Source organism: Podarcis melisellensis (genome assembly GCF_964234715.1).
Source record: "Podarcis melisellensis genome assembly, chromosome: 9".
In the NCBI taxonomy this organism is placed as follows: domain Eukaryota; kingdom Metazoa; phylum Chordata; class Lepidosauria; order Squamata; family Lacertidae; genus Podarcis; species Podarcis melisellensis.
Window position 1 is genome coordinate 51,426,835 of NC_138541.1, and position 21,151 is coordinate 51,447,985.

At 41.4% G+C, this 21,151-nt stretch overlaps 1 protein-coding gene across 5 annotated transcripts in view; it reads right to left on the minus strand.

Annotated features, from left to right (window-relative positions):
• Nucleotides 1–21,151, minus strand: part of FAT1 (FAT atypical cadherin 1) — a 116,148-nt gene that overhangs the window by 70,761 nt on the left and 24,236 nt on the right. For all 5 annotated transcript variants that reach the window (XR_014172052.1, XM_081926488.1, XM_081926486.1 and 2 more), the window contains exon 3: nucleotides 2,046–2,360. Coding sequence is in view for 4 of the 5 variants with exons in the window: in XM_081926488.1 (XP_081782614.1) it covers nucleotides 2,046–2,360 (315 nt within the window). In the remaining variant the exon portion in view is untranslated. The remainder of the gene's footprint in view (nucleotides 1–2,045; nucleotides 2,361–21,151) is intronic.

The window sequence follows — 21,151 nt, forward strand, 5'->3', positions numbered from 1 at the left end:
AGGTATAGACGAGTGATAGAACTGCAAGTTGCTGGTTGGAAATTTCAACATGGATTGCCAGTCTCTGGCCCTGCGTAATTTTCATTTCAATGCAAACTTCACATGCAAGGCACTTCAGCAGTTCTTTATGGAAGCTTGCAGAACAAGTAAGAGCAGAAACACACAGTTAAGATGATGAAATATCCAAGATTTCTTTGCAATCCATTTCAATATTATTCCAAAATATTAACCCAAATGTTAAGATAAAAAGTAAAGGGACCCCTGACCATTAGGTCCAGTCATGGCCAACTCTGGAGTTGCGGCACTCATCTCGCTTTATTGGCTGAGGGAGCCAGCGTACATCTTCCGGGGCATGTGGCCAGCATGACTAAGCCGCTTCTGGCAAACCAGAGCAGTGCACAGAAACGCCATTTACCTTCCCACCAGAGCAGTACCTAATTATCTACTAGCACTTCATGCTTTCGAACTGCTAGGTTGGCAGGAGCAGGGACCGAGCAACAGGAGCTCATCCCGTTGCGGGGATTCGAGCCGCTGACCTTCTGATCGGCAAGTCCTAGGCTCTGTGGTTTAACCCACAACACCACCTGCGTCTCATACAATGCTAAGATAGGTGGAACAATAATGGAATGTTGCATTTCTTATTTGTAAACTACTCACAAAATAAAGAGTGGGGAACCTGCAGCCCTCAGGCTATTTTCATGATGTTGGAAAGAAAAAATGGGGAAGGGGGACAACAGAGAGAGGGGGAAAGGGAGGGAGGGGGAGGAAATATGTCCCAACCACTCTTGGCTCTGTCTCTGTGCTAGATTCAAAATGGAGTTTGTCCCCATAACCTCTGGGTTACGTTTGGGCCAAAGTTTATTCCACCAAGATATTAAGGGGACTCTTGTGAATGTCTCTTACTTGGGTGGATTTCCCCAATAGTTCCTGTTGCTTCAACCGAGAGAGCAAACATGCTCAATCTTAGCCAAGCCCTGCAAGAAGTAGAATTTTGATTTCATGTGATTTTAAAATTAATTCCAGGATTAGAGTGGAGGGATCCTCTAAGCTCCTCACCACTTTATTTTCTCTGGTGGCTGGGAATTTATTCATCCACTGAGCTCACATTGGTGGAGTCAAGACAACTGAGTTAAAATTTAACTAAAACATGTCAAAAGTATACCCAACAAATAAAGAGGATGCAAAGTAAAAGTTTCTCATGTCTTCAAAGATACGGCATTCTTTTGGTAAAAGTGACCCATGAGATCATCCCAGAGGATAACTCAACACAGGACTAATCCTACACAAACTAGGTCAAGAAGCCACACAAAGCTTAAACCTTCATCCCCACTTATACCGTTGATTTCCACATACAGTATAATATTGACAGTCTAACTAGTATCCAGTTGGTTCTCCAAAACATCCCCCTTCACTCAAATGATTATCTTTAGCTGACACCCCAGGTGCCTAGTACATGTATTGCTCATGTATCAAAATATTCATCTTCCTATGTTTATGAAAAAGTCCAATAAATATTTGCATAGTTCCTATTGCTTTGTTGCATCCCCTGTCCTACTCTCAGTCCAACCTGTAATATTTCCAGATACAATTCATTAGGTAGAGAAATCCCAAGTGTCTCCCCTCTACCACTGAAGGCTAGTAGTTCAGCAAAACTACACAGTACAAACTTCCTGGAATTACTAATTCATACAACTGAAGGATCACATGTTTTTTGCACCACATTAAAAAAGAGGACTTCCTAACCCATGGAACATCAGGATACCTGGAAGAAAAGCCGAAGCCTTAATTTCTAATCTGCAGAAAGATTTTGTGCACAAAGCATTCAAATGGGATTCTCCATTGCATTCTGAAATGACGGCAATTCAGATTAGTGTGTAGATCACCTCTGCATCAACAATCCTATTCATGGACTTACTGCACAAGTACAAATCAGAATTCAGAATCAGAGATGTTCCTCTCTTTTTCCCAATCATGTCTTTCCTTTTCTATTTTTAAAATGTAGAATCAATTCATAGCTGCAAATGTCAAGAATGGTATTCACTTACCAGTTTTTGGATTAATGAAGAAGAATCCCTGTGGATTTCCACTGGTAATCTTGTAGGTCAGCTTGTCATTGGACCCTGAGTCTGCATCAAATGCCTCAATCTGAATGACCGACATATCCTTAGGTGAATTTTCCATGACTTCTGGGTAATAAACAGGCTGAGTTGTCTGCGGAGCATTGTCGTTGACATCCCCAACTTCTATATAGATTTCAACGAAGGAAGAGAGAGGCACAACACCCCTGTCTGTTGCATAAACAGTAAGCCAGTAATGGGAAGTAGTCTCACGGTCAAGGAAATCAACAGTGGCTATTGTACCTGCATAGGAAACGGAGAAAAAGAGACAGGGTTGAGTATCATATCTACATGTTTGATTTTATCGAACGTGGCATCTTTTTTTTTTAAAAAAAAAGTCTTTGCCACAAGTCACAAATGAAAAGCATAATGGTTTCCACAGCCTTGCTATTTTGTATAGACCAAAATGAAGCATTCTACTTTTTTATATGGCACAAAATTCAAGGAAAGGCAGTTAGTGATTACAAATGAACTGTAAGGAAAAATTCAGCCAATGATTGTAGAGCATAAAGTATAGAAGCATGCGAGGCAAGAATCAGTATTAGGTACGACGCCTGTTCAGATGTTACCTGTCGCTCAATGCACTTGTCCCCTTTTCCCTGAAGGAAAAGATGGGAGCACACAAACTTGAGTTCTGGTACTTTCCCCCTTGTAGCATCCCAGTGCTAAAAGCAATGGCTGTAAAGGCCCTAAAGTACTTATTTTTTGTATCAGGCCCTGCCTACACCATGACATAAATGTGTTATATGAAGTAGTTGGGGCCTGCTGGTTTGTCATGCAGAGGCTTAAAAAATTAAACTAGCCTTTGACATGCCCATTTTTTAGAAACCTGGCAATATGGTATGATTTCATCACCGTTGTGACTTAGGCAGGGAACCACAATGTGGACAGAACGATAACAGGACAGAGAGAGCTGCAGCTATGGAATTCTCCAAACTATTTTGGAAGGACGGAAGGTAGCTATCTGAAAGTACAGTATTTGTCAATTTAGGACATTAATGCCCACTTTTCAATTTGCATAAAATTCCCAAAGCATGTAACAAAGTAAAAAAATAGACCAGTACTGAATGCTTCACATCAGCCCTCCACTATACTAAGTGTTTCTTCTTTTCCAAACTTTGCCTTGTGAGGAAGGGAGAAGGAAAAGTGGTAGCAAGAATTGCTGAGGTCAGCAGAAGACCTATGTTTAAATGTGTAGAGTTTTCAGTGACAAAATGAACACTTGCACTACCTACACAGAAGCCTTCAATACCGCCAGTAATGCTGGGAGTTGTAGTCACTAAGATGGCTCCTCTGAGTGATGTTCTTTGACATCAGTTTCATACAAGCTAGTTTGGAAATGCAGGGAAACCGATAGCAAGCAAGGCTAGAGACAGCTGGCATCAAGGTGAGCTCATTATGAGCCACGTTAAACTCCAGAGTGGAATTTTATCTACTTTGTAATTGGGGAGCCTTTTATAAATCGGTCATGTTCATTTCCAGTCCTGAACCACGCAAATTCAATTCCCCTGTCTCAATTTCTAGTTTAAACAATCCTTAAAGAGCTGCTATTTAAGGAATTTCTGAACTACCACCAGATGTCACTGTAGAAGCTAAATTGTAAATGTAGCCAAGCTGAGACAATATGAAAGGCAAGCAAATATCAAATTTATAAAGTAGAAATTCTTATCCTGCACACATTGTCACCTGGGTACATCATCTTCTCCTTTAAACAAAAATGATGCTGTAGTCTTTCAGAGAAATCTGCTAATGCCAGTAAAACACAGCAAAGCCACCTTATTAAATTTTTAGACTTCCAAACCTCTTATTAGCTGCACATTATTCAGCTGCAATTTTCTTTATGCACACATAACAATCACACACCATTATTGCATCACTGATACAACATTATGCTGCCAGGTTTTATTTCTGCTTTTAATGCTAAGTGTAGAAAACCCACAATAATCACTTGTAAAAAGAACAAGAGTTTGCAGGAACCAAGAGAAGCCAGCAGGCTTGTCTTAAGAAATGTCAAAGAACTACATTACAGCTGGGTCATTCAGTAGACCGGAAGAAGATGAACACTCTTCTGCTTCTGTTTCTTTTGAGTTGCACAACCTTTCAAGGCAATCCACTCAAGCAATGCACAATTGCAAGTCATTTTCTGCAGGGGCTATAGGTGTCTTAGAACAGGGGTTGGCAACCTAAGGCCCATGGGCCACAAGCAGCGCATGGGGGTTGTTTAACTGGCCCACAAGCCACCCGCAAACCAAGCCGCCTGCTCAGCGAGTCCCCACGTGCTGCTCTAAACCGGCATAGTGCGGCACAGGGACTCGCTTCCACAGCACCGAAAATCGCATCTGTGCATGCATAGACGCCGAAAACCGCAAGAGCACACAAAATCTGGCCCACGGAGGGATCTCCGCTGGAGTGAACCAGCCCAGGCGAGGTAAACCTTGCCGACCCCTGTCTTAGAAGGTGGATAAACTAACATTTTAGCACTGGGAAAATAGATGCTGCTTCTAGATGGCTCATCAACTGAGAACCTGACTGCTGTGTGTGTTGTGCTTCTTACACGAGTGTCAGAGGTATCTACACACAACAGCGCCAATTACATTACTAGGGATATGGTTTGCTCCCACCCATAGCTACCTGTGCCAGAAGGATATTGCATGGGAACTTGACACATCTCAAGCAATGTCCCTTGTTAACTTTACACCCAACCACCCACATTATCCTATGCAGCAAGCAGGCAGGTTGGGTAGCATTCTCTGCAGAAATCACATAAGATCAGCCCCATCCTAATGTCTACAGTTTTCTGATCCATACTGCAGCACAGTGGGACTATGCCTGGAAGTGCATAACCCATGTGGCCTGGTCACGGTGTGTAAACATAAAAGGGAGTGGATCCTTAACTAATTCCCAGGAGACATGAAACTGAAAGGCAGCTTTCTACACTTTGCCTTAAGACACATCCACTCTCAACACACAAAGAATGCAGCAGTATATGCTTCTTTGGGAGTAAGTCCCACTGAACTCGGCAGCGATTTACTTATGGGAATATTATAATAATTATTTTGGGGGAAAATACAGTTATAAAGAAATAAAGTGATACAGAAAAAGAGAAGGAAATGTGAGAGGGATAAAAAACAAAAATGTTTAGAAGAAAAATATATACACAAAAATGCAATGTATTCTCATATAAATTGATATAGTTTTATTTTCCTAATACTTATGTAGATGTTAATAGCCTGCTACATTCTGTATATTCCGTATAAACTCACTCCAAACATTATCATATTTATCCAAACAAAGTCTGCATCTGTAAGCAGCCCATTCATAAATTGCAACTGTTGTCATACTGTCAATCCAATGATTAAAGAGTATCATATCTTTATTACCCCAATCCATCAGTATCAATCTCTGAGCCACCATCTGGGAAGACTTGCATAGGATTGCACTATTAATATTCCACACCTAGGATGGCCCCACCCATGGTAACCCTTTGCTTATGGAAGCTCCCTTCCCTGTGCTCAAGGAAAATGGGCTCTCTCAAGGGTGCACCACAAACAAGAACTCTCATACTACATGCCAAAGCTTAGCCCATATTGCTTAAGAGGTGTGTGGGGGGGGGGAAGAACCACATATTCTGCTCAAGGTGAATGAGAATGGCAATGCATGCATCACGCACTAGGAATAAGCAAACACAGTGGTACCTCTGTTTAAGAACAGTCCGGTTTAAGAATGATTCGGTTTACAAACTCTGCAAAACTGGAAATAGTGTCCCGGTTTGAGAACTTTACCTCGTTCTAAGAACGGAATCAAAACGATGGAAGGGCACTGGCGGTGGGAGGGGAGGCCTCATTAGGGAAAGTGCACCTTGGTTTAAGAATGGTTTTGGTTTAAGAACGGACTTCTGGAACAGATTAAGTTCATAAACCGAGGTACCACTGTAAAGCAATCATTACAAGAGACTTCCTCGGTACAATTATAATATCCTGCCTGCGTGACATTCTAAGCTGGCTCTCTCGAAAGTAGCAGGTTAGTATTAAAATGGCTTTGTTTTCTCAAGTCTTTTAAGTGGGCAGACACTGAGTGTTAATTAAACCATCCCAGTTAAATTTTACAGATCCATTAATACAGTTAAAGGAGTGGTGCTGGAATGGAACGTGTGTTTTTTTTAAAAAAAAAATCAAAACAAAACAAAAACAAAACCCACTTCATTAAAAAGTAGAGATGGAACTCCTGCTGCCTTTTATGCTTGGCAAGATCAGTAAGACTTAGACAAATGTGGCTGAGTCTTTATTTGGGTCACCGCTCCAGATTACTAGAAAGCCTCAATGAGAGAAAAAAACACACCACACAGTATATTGCAAAATCAAAATGGGTTCAGAGTTCTTGGAGGAATAACTATGTGACACTCTGGTGTAGAATTTTAAGTATTCCAACTGACTGCTTCATTGGACTTAATTTCAACCAAATTTCTGAATTGCATTTGACATGTCATGAAAAGAAACATTGTATTTTCTTGTCAGCAATGGGCCTGTGACTTTTTTTAAAAAAAAATTGTCTATACAGTGGTACCTCAGGTTACATAAGCTTCAGGTTACATACGCTTCAGGTTACAGACTCCGCTAACCCAGAAATAGTGCTTCAGGTTAAGAACTTTGCTTCAGGATAAGAACAGGATTTGGGCTCCGGCGGCGCAGCAGCAGCAGGAGGCCCCATTAGCTAAAGTGGTGCTTCGGGTTAAGAACAGTTTCAGGTTAAGTACGGACCTCTGGAACGAATTAAGTACTTAACCTGAGGTACCACTGTAGTACAAATCTATTGAAGTTGTGGGCCAAACCAACATAATTACCAATAGGTATCAAAATAGTAGTATCTTCTTTATTTAAAAAGGGGGAGGGCTAGTCTTAGAGCAAGCAGATGTGTGGCAGCCACTTTAAACTCAAGAAACCAGGAAATTGTCTTAATTTCAACCACATGGAGCCTTCAATTTTCATCAGGTCAGGTCAGCCAAAACCTCTCCCTTAATGAGCGTGGGGTGAAAACTGAGAAGGATCTGGACAACACTCAAAAGACAGGGATGTGGTCCCAATGCAGTCTTCTAGACTTCTGTGTCTGGTCCTTTGGACTCTTCCCAGGCCACATCCACTCCTCAACACTCGCCCTCTTTTCCCAAGCCACATCATTTCCCAGATCTACTTCATATACTCCTTAAGTGTTTTTGCATGGCCAGAATGTGTCCCTGCTTGCCAAGATGGAGGACAGAAACGGGTGTGAGAGGTGGCGTAGAAACTAGCATACTGCCTCAATGGATCCATCTTTGTTACTCTGTTGTAAACCACTGTGTGGCCAATTGACAACAAGTGGTATGTAAGTTTCATTCATTCATTCATTCATTCATAAATAAATAAATAAATAAAATGGGCCTGGAAGGCCCAGGGCAAGAAGCAGCCTGTGAGGGGCAGAAATGCAGCAAAAGGCACAGGTGGAAATAACTTTAATTTTGTACATTTGTTGAGGGGCATAGAAAATTGCATGACAATTCCCACAGGGCCTAATAAACCACAGAGATTAAGCTGGAAGAGGTGTCACCATGAAAAAGCGATACAGGATATGGGATCATTTAAGTGTTTCATGTGAGGTCACAAATTGTCCACGGTTAGCCACAAATTTTAGAACTTTTAAATAAATATCTAATCACTGGAAAGCTTCTGATTCCCAAACTAAATATAGAAATGTTCTGTTTGAAAGCCATGTGTTTCTTGACATAATCACCCTCAATGTAAATGTTCTCTCTCTCTAACTTCTCTTTATCTCACCTACATACCAACTCATGCATTCATTCTCATCTAGGGTCTTTTTTAAGTGAGCAAAAAAAGAGGCCAACTTCCTTGAACCTCTTCTCTTAAGTCTCTATTCTTATGATTTTGCTCTTTGCACTTGTTCCACCTTGACTGCGCTGGTTCCATTAATGATTACCACCAAAGAGCAGGAGCTGACTAAGTTCAGCCAAGCAAAGTGAATCATCCACCCTTCTGAAGCAAAGCATAATATGTTAAACAAATATTTCTTTTATGCACAATATTGTTTATGAATCTGATTAATAGTGCGACAAGTTACTTTTAGAATGAAACTGAAGAACACTGAGCAAAAGCATTTATGCTTCCCTATAGTAGCTGCACCCCTCGATTATTAAAACACAATCACAAAAGTACAAATGTTAGCACCTATAAATACTTGGTTTGGATATTTATTTTTTAAAAAGCTTCATATCTGAATATGAACACAAATTTAAAAGCTCTCCATTATTATTTTATGCAAAGCTAAACAAATTGTCTGAGCTTGAATTTTCTATAAAGCTTTGAAACTTTTAATATAGCAAACAATGATTTCGGCAACATGTCGTTCACTTCCTCTTGTGTTCTCATACGTTCCTTCACTTTTAATTTGCAGTTTACCACTAATCAGAGTTTACCATTTCGGGCAACACAAGACACTATGGTTAGGGTTAAAGTGAAAACCAAAAGGCAAACTATAAGAAACAGGAGAGATAGTGTGGGATATGAAAACCCACCCTAGTTTCCAATCCTCAGTCTCTAAATCATGATTTGGAGTCTTGTATGCCTTTTGATAAAAAGCAAAACCAAATAAATTAAATGAAAATGCATAAAGATGCTCAATTTAAGTGCACATGCATTTTAGTAGATTGATATCGGTTTTCTGAAGTTATGCAAAGCACTAAAGCACACTCCCAAAACTGAAGTCAATGGAGTGGTCAAGTTTCCCACTAGTAAGTAGTAATTAGTAAGAAGCAAGGACTATTCATGTGACCCTGCCTGACCAATGAGAGGAGTGGGTTCTCCCAGACATAAAGGCTGTCCTCCAGGAAACTTTGGGGAATGAGTATTCCTCACCCCGACCCCAAAATACACACACAAAACTGATGGATGAGGCAACTTATAAACTAGACTTCCCCAATGAAAGCCTAGCTAAATTCAGAGAGCTAATTCAAATTACTGTCATTATCATTACTATACTGACATTTAAAAAAAAAAAATCCAGGATTTAAAAACATCAATAGGCCTCTTGGTGGCCTATCACAAGCCTCCATTTCCTGACACCAGTACAGCTCCAAGCCAAGGGCAAAGGCAGATGAACTGACCTCTGCACCTGATAAGATTGGACTGCTAGTCAGGTGCAGGAGCAGAGCAAGCTGCCTCACCAACTCCTGGCTGGATGGCAACGGCGCAGCTCTGATATGGAAACAGGTAACAATGGTGTGATGACTTATACCTGACCTTTTGCTAAATCATTTCATGTGCATTTTGTGCTGTATCCACAGAATCAGGGACAGGACCCAGACCCACGAGGCAGTGGCATTTCTTGACAACTATGAATGTTGTTGTTTCCTAGGGAGATCTGATCTACAGTGGTACCTCGGGTTACATACGCTTCAGGTTACAGACTCTGCTAACCCAGAAATAGTGCTTCAGGTTAAGAACTTTGCTTCAGGATGTGAACAGAAATTGTGCTCCGGCAGCGCAACGGCAGCAGGAGGCCCCATTAGCTACAGCGGTGCTTCAGGTTCAGAACAGTTAAGGTTAAGAACAATTAAGTACTTAACCCGAGGTACCACTGTATTTTAAAAGTTCATTTGTAGTCAATTAATTTAGGGGTGTTGTGAAGCAACTATAGGTAAATATACTATAACCTTATATAAGCTGCAGGAAAAAAATGCTACCTGGCACATAACAGAGTCTGGAGAAGATTTATGGCTTCCTATCCCCAGCAAGTGGAGAAGAATATTTAAATCACCACCACCATAGCAGGCACGGGGAATTTCTGGCCCATGGACCACATTAGCACTGGCAGCAGTCCTAATGTGATCCATTATATTTTTCTCGCCAAACGACACCCACTTGTCCCAAACCTGTCAAAGTGGCCTATGGACCACAGAGATCACCATTTTCCATCAGAATGTATTGAGAAAAGGTCAAACCTGGACCTAGGTATGATCATACAAAGCCTCCATCCAAATACCTGCGAAATACCTGCTATGCTTGCAGAATAAAAACACACACATTCCAGTCACTTCTTGAGTCGAGCCACTAGGCACAATGATATCGATATCAATGACAATGATATCAATGACATCCCTCTCGACATAGTTACAATACTTAACATTGAATATGCAAAATAATTTGGAAAGCAGTACAAGCATCAATTACAGTCAAACAATTCACTGGTGATTAACAGATGCAGAAAATGCCCAGTGAGCGAATAAAGTACTGGCTCAAATTCTCCCTTTATACACACTTGCAACTGTGAGTCAGAACGTAACTTGCATGTTTTATGAATGGCACTGAAGGCAAGAGAAGTAGGCATTTAATAAATGCAGCACTGTAGCAGAAAAAGATTAATTAGTTCATACTGCAACAGCTTAGAGATGACAAATCATGCCTGCTTTGAAAAAACAACAAATCAGTACTGACCCCGCTCCCCTCAAATTGAATGGCCTCGGTGCAAAGAGGGTAGTTTCTTCTCACCAAAATTAAGTATGTACAATCCAAAACAGGTTTATTATTTTGCTACAGACTGACACAACTTTTCATATGCCAATTCTATCCCATTAGCAAACAGCAATGCCCCCAATTCCCACAGATAATCCTCCTTAAGTGTGCTTATCCATCAGAACTCTCATTAATAATATTAATGACTCTGTAATGGAAATCAAAACCTGCAATTATTATTTTTTTCCCCAGCAACTGCGTGGAAATGCAGTTTAAGCAGACCATATCCTGGGAGTGACATCTGAAACAAAGTGGAAAAAATTTCTCCTCCGGAACATGATGCTCAAAAAATTGATTACAATTCCTAATTAATCTGAATTCTAATAAGCTAGGCGTTTCTTTTAAAAACACACACACATTTCTGCCACTTTTTGCATGGTTCCTGCAATGTGATATACACAATATTATGCCAAAAATAAAGTAAATTATACTTGGCATGAGTATATAAAGTAAATAAAGTGTAATAAATTAAATTATACTTTGCATTCAGTGTGTGATTTTAACTACTGAATTACTGTATGGATACCAGTAGTTGCAACCTTTGAAGCATTTAGCATAAGACAACTAGTATGGACCAAAACACCTGCCCAGCCAGTATTCCCTGCCCTGTGCTCATGTGTGGCCCCAGCCCAGATATTTATCATTAACAGACTGCACACTTGTAGCCCCAAGTGACATTCAAGCATCAAGAGTGCTGACCAGAGTGCAGCACAGATTGGTTTTGCTAAGCACACACCCCACCCACACATTGATATGATAAAAGGCTGCCATGAGCAGGCCTTGTTATCTACCATCTGTGGAACCACAGAAATGGAACTACCAAGCTATACTGTTAGATTGGGTGGGGAATTTATGAGCCAGTTGACTCATAAATGTCATTTTTTCCATCAAGGCAAGTTGGGTTTTTTTGAGAGTTGAAAATGTCAGTTTATCTTAACATTTTCACTAGGCAAAAGCCATGAAACAGAGTTCCCGATTTTACTTACTGTAAGACATTTTGGATTCCTCATCAGGAACACTGGTTCAGAGCTACTGGGTGACACTGCCCCAATAATAAAAAAAATGTATTCCCCAAACCATTGCTTCTTAGCCTTTTGGGGGCCATGGACCCCTTTAGAGAATCTGATGAAAACTCCCCACTCTCCAGATTTTTTTCCACAAAGAAATCTGTGAAAAGTAATACGAGAAACAATGAAGGAAATTCATAGCTCTACAGTACAGTGGTACCTCGGGTTAAGTACTTAATTCATTCCGGAGGTCTGTTCTTAACCTGAAACTGTTCTTAACCTGAAGCACCACTTTAGCTAATGGGGCCTCCTACTGCCACCGCACCGCCGGAGCACGATTTCTGTTTTTATCCTGAAGCAAAGTTCTTAACCTGAAGCACTATTTCTGGGTTAGCAGAGTCTGTAACCTGAAGCGGATGTAACCTGAAGCGTATGTAACCCGAGGTACCACTGTATATCTATTGTGCCTAGTTCAGAGACACTCCCCCCATGGGGTCAATGGATCACAGATTAAGAATCCCGACTACAAACCATGATTTGACAGATCAGCAACATTCAATGGGCTTTTGCACTCTCTGCTCCTCCTCTCTCCACCCTGCATCGTGCCATTTCCACTTTTCTCCAAGCAAATTTGCAGTGACATCGTCATCAGGCATTTCATGGCTAGCAACAAACTCCAAACCATGACATGCAAAAATAAAAGCCAAAAGCCAAAACATGTGAAAGTGAAAAGGGAGGGGGAGGGGAACATTTTTCGTGTTGCACTTTTCCAATCTTCCAAACCATTATTTGAAGGATCAGAACATCCATCATCTGAAGCAATCTGCTGCATTCACATTTTTTGTGTGCATACACATTTACACAAGTTGTAGAAACTTTTCTTTTGAAGCGAACATCTTAATTTCATTAGATGGCTTCTGCCTTCAGGATTTAAGAAGCAATTAATATTTTAAGAATAGAGATAAACTGAAGAATTGCCTCAGGCTGCTAAGAGTTTCTAGCTGCAGAATATAAATTGAAACTGCAAAATATACAACAGTTGAGCCTCAGAAGCAAAATAAATATGTAGCACCCAAAATAAAAGTACTTAATTATTCTTTTTCGGAAGAGAAGTGTTAGTGTGGTATAGTGCTTACAAGAGTGACCCAACAGTGCTGGCTGAAATCTCTTAGAATCATAGAACTGTAGAGTTGGAAGGGACCCTGAGGATAATCTAGTCCAATGTCCTGAAATGCAGAAATATGCAGCTGCCCCAAACAGGGATCAAACCTGCAACCTTGGTGTTATCAGCACCACGCTCTAACCAACTGAGCTATCCAGCCAGCAAATGGCCTTATACAATCTATACCCTTGTAGCCTCTACCTACCAGTCTATAATATGGAGATAATAATGGTGAACTATCATAAAGATGTCGCCAAATGTTACTGACATGTCTGTAAATTGTTTGGAGCCCTTAGAAAAAGCCTACGCAAATATAAATTATTTTTATGGTGCTCAATCAACACCTTCGCTTAAATAAGTGGCACTAGAAGAATAACACTATTATTATTAAATGAAGTGGAGCAGTGAAGGGATGGGGCCAGGGAGAGAGATGGTGCCACTCTATTGCCCTTAAGAGTCCAACAGCTTCCCCTTCCTCAGCATCCAATTAAGTTCAATGGAATTTATCAAGCAATTAACAGTGCAATCCTACATGTGTCTCCCTCGAAGTAAGCCTCAAATGCCTTCAGTGGGACGAGCTCAAGGTGAATCACAGCCCTTAATTACTGAATTCTATGCAAATTTACCTGGGAGTAAGCCCCACTGAGGGATGCAGGTGGCATTGCGATCTAAACCACTGAGCCTCTTGGGCTTTCCGATTGGAAGGTCGGCGGTTCGAATCCCTGGGACAGGGTGAGCTCCCATTGCTCGGTCCCTGCTCCTGCCAACCTAGCAGTTCGAAAGCACATCAAAGTGCAAGTAGATAAATAGGTACCGCTCCGGCGGGAAGGTAAATGGCATTTCCGTGCACTGCTCTGGTTTCACCAGAAGTGGCCACATGACCCAGAAAAAATGTCTGCAGACAAACGTTGGCTCCCTCAGCCAGTAAAGCGAAATGAGCGCTGCAACCCCAGAGTCATTTGCGACTGGACTTAACTGTCAGGGGTCCTTTACCTTTAGCTTTTTAAGCTCCACTGAACACAATAGGATTTACTTCTGAGAAAATATAGATGCAATTGGCTTGCAAGTGATCCACTGTGGTGTAATAGATAAACCATCTAACTTGGAGCAGGAAGATCTGAGTTCAAATCTTGACTCAGCCATTCAGCTCACTGGCTGATCTTGGGCCAGTCACATCTTCCCAGCCTAACAAAACTATTGCGAAGAAAATGAGGGTAATCCATGCCGCATATATACCAAACTATGTTCAGTGGAGGACAGCAGGATACAAAAGCTGAAAGCTAACTACCAGTAGGTGCAGGATGGCATCCATGATGTTCGTGTTCCTTTAATATTCATATTAAAATTGTCTATTTTTATCCATAGAGCAAATGAACACACAACCAATCACCATCATAAATAACAATAAAAGTAACCCGTAGTGCATGATCAAATTCTCTTCCAGATAGAAATGAAGACAGATGGCCCTGTTTATTTGCAGCACGCATGGTGCTCAAGATAAATCTTGTATCACTATTCCTCCAAGTTCCATTATGTTCTGCATTTGTTATCCCCCAACAACAACTGTGTATGCTCCAAAAGAAAACAAATAAAAGCTAGGTAATGACAAGCCACACACTCAGAAAGATGACTGCTATAATAAGCTTTGCCTCCTACAAAACCCAATGGGCAATCTTGGTAAGGAATACTGTATATACAAATGCCTGTCTTGCTCCAACCACCCATCCACAGTGCTATTTTGTACCCACGAAAGAAAACCCCTTCCCAGAAATTTCCAAAACTCCAGGAAATAGTGTCATTCTGTTTGTTAAGGTACCAGGAGACTCAAGTTTCTGGCAGAAGTAGGATGAACCAGGTATCTGACTCCCTGCGCCACCTGGGTAGCTCAGTCATTTGGTCTGATGTCTGCTGCTTCTAGGGAGCCTTCTGATGGTCACGTGCAATAAAAGTGGGCTAAGCGATGAATGTAAGTTTTATCTTTGCACATGAGTCCAGTTTCTACACACACAGAGACACACCCTCTATCCTCCATCCAGTAAGCAAGGGGCATTATCAGAGTTCAAGGACGCATTCTGGATAGGTAAGAACACTCAAGCAGCAGCACCAGTGGGTGGTGTGGCCTAGAAAGACATAGCCTCCAACGTTTCCCCAATAGAAAATAGGGACATCTTGTCCCATCATCAGGATCATCATCATCATATGTATACCCTGCCCATCTGACTGGGTTTCCCCAGTCACTCTGGGCAGCTTCCAACATACATAAAAACACAATAAAACATTTTTTAAAAAATCTTCCCTATAGAAGGCTGCCTTCAAATGTCTTCTGGAGGTTGTATAGTTACTTATCTCCTTGGTTCGGGGGTCGCATAACCCCACACACCCCAATATTACTTTGATGAAAACAGGGATGTCCTGAGGAAAAGCAGGACATTCCGAGATGAAATCAGAAACCAGGACGGCTTCTGTAAATCCAGGACGGTTCTTAGAAAATAGGAACACTTGGGTCTGGAAAGAGCCCCCAGTTCAGAGGGCCAAATACCAACACCTAGAGGACCTCATTCTGTCCATGGGCTTCAGATTCCCAATGCCTGCCCTATGTAACTGGTGTCCTGAGCTTGCTTCCTCTATCTGAGCAACTCACCCTTAAGAAAAGAACATGAAAAGGCATGTCTTACTTTGTATTGCCTCATCCCATGCTTGTTTACCAACTCTGGAACCTGACCAACAAGCTGCCTTAAACCACACCATCCGTGTCTGCTAAATAAACTGGCTCCACTTGGAAAGCCAGGGTGGTATAGTGGTTAGAGTGTCAGATTAAGACCATGGAGACCTGGGTTCAATTCTCACTCCAACCCAAACTGGGTGGGTGGTCCTGGGCCAGTCACTATCTTTCAGCCGAACCTACCCCACAGGTTTGTTGTAGGGATAAAATGCGGGAAAGGGCAAGCGAACCACTGCACTCCTTGGGGGAAAAGGCAGAATATAAAAGTACTTAAACAAAAATAAAACCATTTTCCTTTGTTCCAATCAAGAGGCATGCCCAGATCAATGCTATTTATGCAGAAACACAAAGGATGGGTTTCTGTGATGGATGATAACGCGTACTCTAAAAGCAGATCTTTTTGCCCTTCAGACTGCCTCCAGGTTTAACCCAGTAAAAAGAAATCAGACTTGGAAAATTGTATGTAGTCTACATTCCTCATCATAAGATCTCTCTGCATAGCAGTTGGTCCAGTTTATGCATAGCTATGTCAGCAGTAAATTACAGAAAAAGGAGCAGCTCCCAAGCCACAGCTAGTTACAGCAACAGTTAAGCAAGTGTGCTGCTTTTTGTAGGCAAAGCTTTCAAGCCATTCAACCTGTAGAATTCCCAAGGGCAAAAATTGCTCCTTTCTCTCTCCTGAAGCAGCCAGACTTCTCATACCTCTATGTCCCAGCTAGCAAAAGCACAAGCGAGCCTTTTGTCTGCAGTTTTGCTAACAGCATCCAATCAAGATATCAACAAAACTGAGTATTACTTGGCCGCCCATGAAAAAAGCCAAACAAACAGCACCACATGGTTTTAGTGGTTGTTTCAAGTAGGCAAAACCAGTTGCCCCTAAGCATTTAAGCTACAAAGTACATCCTGTCATAGAGACAAGGAACTATTCAGCACTTAAAATGTCAGTTGGAAAAAATCAAACATTTCTCCTGTAAAACCCCTTGAAGCAATCCTTCTGCTGGAGGAGGAGTGAAGTGAGTCTCTTTTTTTGAAAAATAATAAAAGTAAATCTAAACTGAAATGTCAGTTCGTACACCGAATAAATACAACTACAAACCAAATACTGCATTGCAGAAAAAAAAGACCTGTTGTGAACGACGTGATTTTATTTACCCAAGGGGTGTTTTATTTTCTTGTTTTTGTGAAATATTTCGCCTCTCCCCACTTACTTTGGAGACACATCTCAGGGCAGGAAGAAATACAAAGTTTACTTGTACTTGCTCAGGAACAAAGTTCAGCTATGCAATAATGTTAGTGTATGGTTGCTAGGCAAGTTTTAAGGTTTGTCTCCCTGGTTAATCTCATTTATTGATACTAATTAGCCAACGGAGTGTCCTATTATTACATAATATCATTCTGATAGGGATGGAAATAATAAGCCACTGAATTAATTGCTAAAGGACTGTTTACGTTAAATGTTATTCACCACCTTCAACAGAATTTTTTTTAGCCCTTATATGCTGAAACGTGGGCTGGAATGCTCTGCCCAGTTAGCTGCACTTAATCCCTCAGATTTCAGCAGTGCAAAGTGTAAGCCACTAGGAACAGGACTGCAGCCCTAGTAACCAAGCAACAATAACATTATTGCCTTCTGTGTTAATGATACATGTTCAAATTAACAATTTATACATTTACCACAAAAGAACGAACTACATTAAAAAGATCTGGTTTGGTGAGTCTTTTAAGTGATATTTATTCACAGAGACACACCGCAGCAAGGCACACATTTTCAGCTGAACAATGCTGTGTTTTAGAACTACAGTGGCACCTCGGGTTAGGAACAGTCCTGCTTATGAACACTTCGGGTTATGAACTCCACAAACCGGGAAGTAGGTGTCCCGGGTTGCGAACCTTGCCCTGGGATACGAACGCAATCCGCTCCCAGGGCCGCGGAAGGCCTATGTAGGGAATGCGCACCTCAGGTTAAGAACGGACTTCCCAAATGAATTAAGTTCATAACCCGAGGTACCACTGTACTGCTAACAACTTTTTTTAATGCTATCTAGGACAATATCTGGTTTTCCACACTGCTATTTATCACCAGCTAAACATCACAATATACTGATATGTCACAATGTCTGAAATAAGGATGGAGCTATGTAGAGACACTGGCTGGCTTCACAGTTTGCCCCACATTGTGATTTTTGCATAAAACACACACACACACACACACACACACACACACACACACACACCATGATTCAAGATATATTGCTAGATCAAAAATTATGAAACCAATAATCACGATATGGACTTCAAACCTGATTTGGACAATAGATTGATATATTGCTCAGCCCCAATGCTATCTTTTTAGAAAAAAAAACACTCTCCCTTATAAGGCACACACAATGTAAACAGCGCCAGCTTTTAAAAGATCGAAACATACAGCTTTAAATCATCGTACTCAGAGCTACCTTCACCAGTGCCTAAGCTATCCCACTTTGATTGGATAGAATTAAGGTAAGAGGATGTTGCTAATTGTTCTGATTGTCCTTCAGCATATCAAGCTATGTATACCCTGCCATAAATGCATTTTCCCCGTTCCAAAAGAATTCCAGCAATTCTCCACTGGCCATTTGAAACAGCTGACACAAATGACAAACAGATTTCAGCACAGACAAATAACGCTTCTGTTGTTTATCTGCAGAGGTTTCGCAGCATTGCAAGCTTCAAAAAGATGATGCCCTTTCCAAGTGAATGTGCTGCGTTGGTATTAGTGCATAAGCTCTGTGTTAGCATGCATGACGCTGCCGCTTACAAATCCTGGAGCCAACAACAGCTTAATCTGAAGTAAGAAGAAACTGTTTTCTTTTGACATCTGTATCTTTGTTTAAGACCTGGGTTTATGGTTCTTTTTGGTTCCTTCTGTACTTGTAAGTTCAAGAAAGATTAACTGTTCTGCTCGCATGTGGGTGATGCAAAGCTAAATGGCTGAAAAAAGAGAAAGGAAACTCAAGCGGGGGAGTTACACTGCAAACATTTAGAAATAAACTCTGGCCTTGATCCACACGTATATATTCAACACTTGATGTCTCATATGGTGGACTGAATGAGCTATCCCATCTCTTTTTAACATCAACAGAGCTTTACAAACTCTGTATTATTTGCAATGGAGTCAGTTCAGCTGACAGTCATATGTATGCATGTGTGAACCATGTTTCCATCATTCCTCAATCTAAACCAGGCTTCCTCAACCTCTGCCCCCAGATGTTTTTGGCCTACAACTCCCATCATCTCTAGCTAGCAGGACCAGTGCTCAGGGATGCTGGGAACTGTAGTCTCAAAACATCTGGTGGGCCGAGGTTGAGGAAGCCTGATCTAAACGATGGCTCTGGTGGTGAATAGTATCTGGGTCCAACTTTAAGGTGGATGGGAAGATTCACACATGAAAGTCAGTGTGCTACCATGACTGTGTACTTGTCAGGTCTGGTTGGACACAGAGGAATTGCTGGGAGGAAACAGCTGGGGATCCCCCAAGGGAAGAAGGCTCAGCGCATGGGGATTGGTGGTGGGATGATAATGTCAGAGGGAGAAGACTGGGAAGGGAAAGTGTCAGAAGCTGAAGAGGTTATAGGGTTAGTGAACAGGGAGAACCTGTGCCAGAGACCAGTCCAGAATCAAAAGCTGAAGAAGGAGAGGAGGGAGGCCAAGAGACATCCAGCTGGTGAAGAGGCATGAGTGGCTCCTCCTTCTGCTGCAACAAGTTCCCCTCCCCTCTGGTCTCCCAGGACCAGGAGAGACCTGAAGCGGAAGGAGCACAGACAAACACAAAGGCACAGTCTCAGCTTGCTTGGGAGAAACCTTGTAGAGGAAGGGAACGTCAGTATCCGCAACTGCTTCGTGGGGGCAAGACTGCAGAGATGAGTTGCTGTGCTCATTAGGCTCGACACTCCGGTGCAGATCCTGTTTTTGCTAATAAAGAATTAACTCCAACTTGCTCAGGTGATTTACTGCTGGCTCATTCCTGTCAGTATTTTTAAGGAACACTAAAGTATACAACAAGTTCACAAACATTTCACTAAGCCTACATCCAAGTTATCTGTCACCACTTTCTTCTGTCAAAGCATGCCAGAATCTTTACTAATAACAGTATCTTGTTTCTGGATGCAGAAATCAATCCAGTGAATGTTAAGATGCTCTTAAGCCTCATAGCTTAACTGGTAGTTAAGCCCTACTGAACTCAATGAGTCTTACTTCTGAGTAGCCATGTGCAACATTGCTAATCATACAGACACAGCTGTTCACATCTAGATCACTGTTGTGTTTTGTGTTCACATGCCAGGACAGAAAGGAAAACTGCCATGGACCTGTGTTCCTGTGCTACTACCAATCTCACATACAGAAAGTTAAAAGATGAGACATGCACTGTCACTCATCTCCATCCCAAGGATAGCTTCACCTGCTTCATTTCTGAGCTGCTGATAAAAGGCACAGGAGTAGGGCTAGTCAAAAATATTGCAACCCTAACTTAGAGGGGCAAGTGAACAGAAGATTGATGAGTGTTAGCTCAGATATCTAAGCTAGGTGCCAAATGGCATCCTTAAATTTAGATTACGGTTGCCACAATGGAATATCTATTTGCCAGGGGTTTGGACTTGATGGCCCTCCATGTCCCTTCCAATGCTACAATTCCATGATTCTGTGATCTCAACTACATTGCTTGACAGTAGCTTGCTCTTACAACAATTCACTTGTCCAGAATGCAAGGAGAAACACACACAGTGGAAATGGTATCAATTATGGACAGTGGCCGTCAACCTGACGCCCAGAAATCTCCACTGAGTCACAAATGGACCCACGCCAGTAGCAAAATTTCCTATTGGAATTCCACCATATCCTTTTATCAACAGGTATTCTCAAGTATAAGTCTAACGCTGATTGAGATCTACTGATAAATCTCTGGATTTGAAGTAAATTGGCAATGATTTTTTTACTCAAAATTGTTTAACAATGGTCACAACAAAATGACGCACACACCACTAAATTATATTTACATGAAGAAAGCTTGCCCGAGGGGAGGGGGGTTAACCAGCAGGGAATTTTTATGTGGAAGGACTATGAGTTTCATTCAGCTCTAAACTCCTGGGCTCTGTATTCTTTAATTCTAAGTGCATCTCAAATTATAGTACACCCCACAAACATGAAACCTATTCTTTCCTGTAACCTGAAGAAGCTCCTAAGAAACTTATGATTTCTGATCAGCAATTTCTGATCAAGCATGTACCTCACAAAGCTGCTTCAGAAAATATGTATATTTTTAAAATGAGGTTCATCATTGTTTATACAAACTAGATGGGATGAAAATGAGCTTTGCACTGCAAACCTATTTTGAAACAACATAAAAGAATGCTTTACATTTGCCAACTATATGTGTTTTGGAGGGGTGGGGGTTTGTGTGTGTTTTGCCAGACTGACAAAGTTCAACAAAGAACATTATGTACTGCATGTGCCATATTCATATTTAAATTCTGAATATGTATTCTCAAATATAAGTGATGGACTTCACTTGTCAGTTCACTTAAGCAAAATGGACTTAAAGATATTTT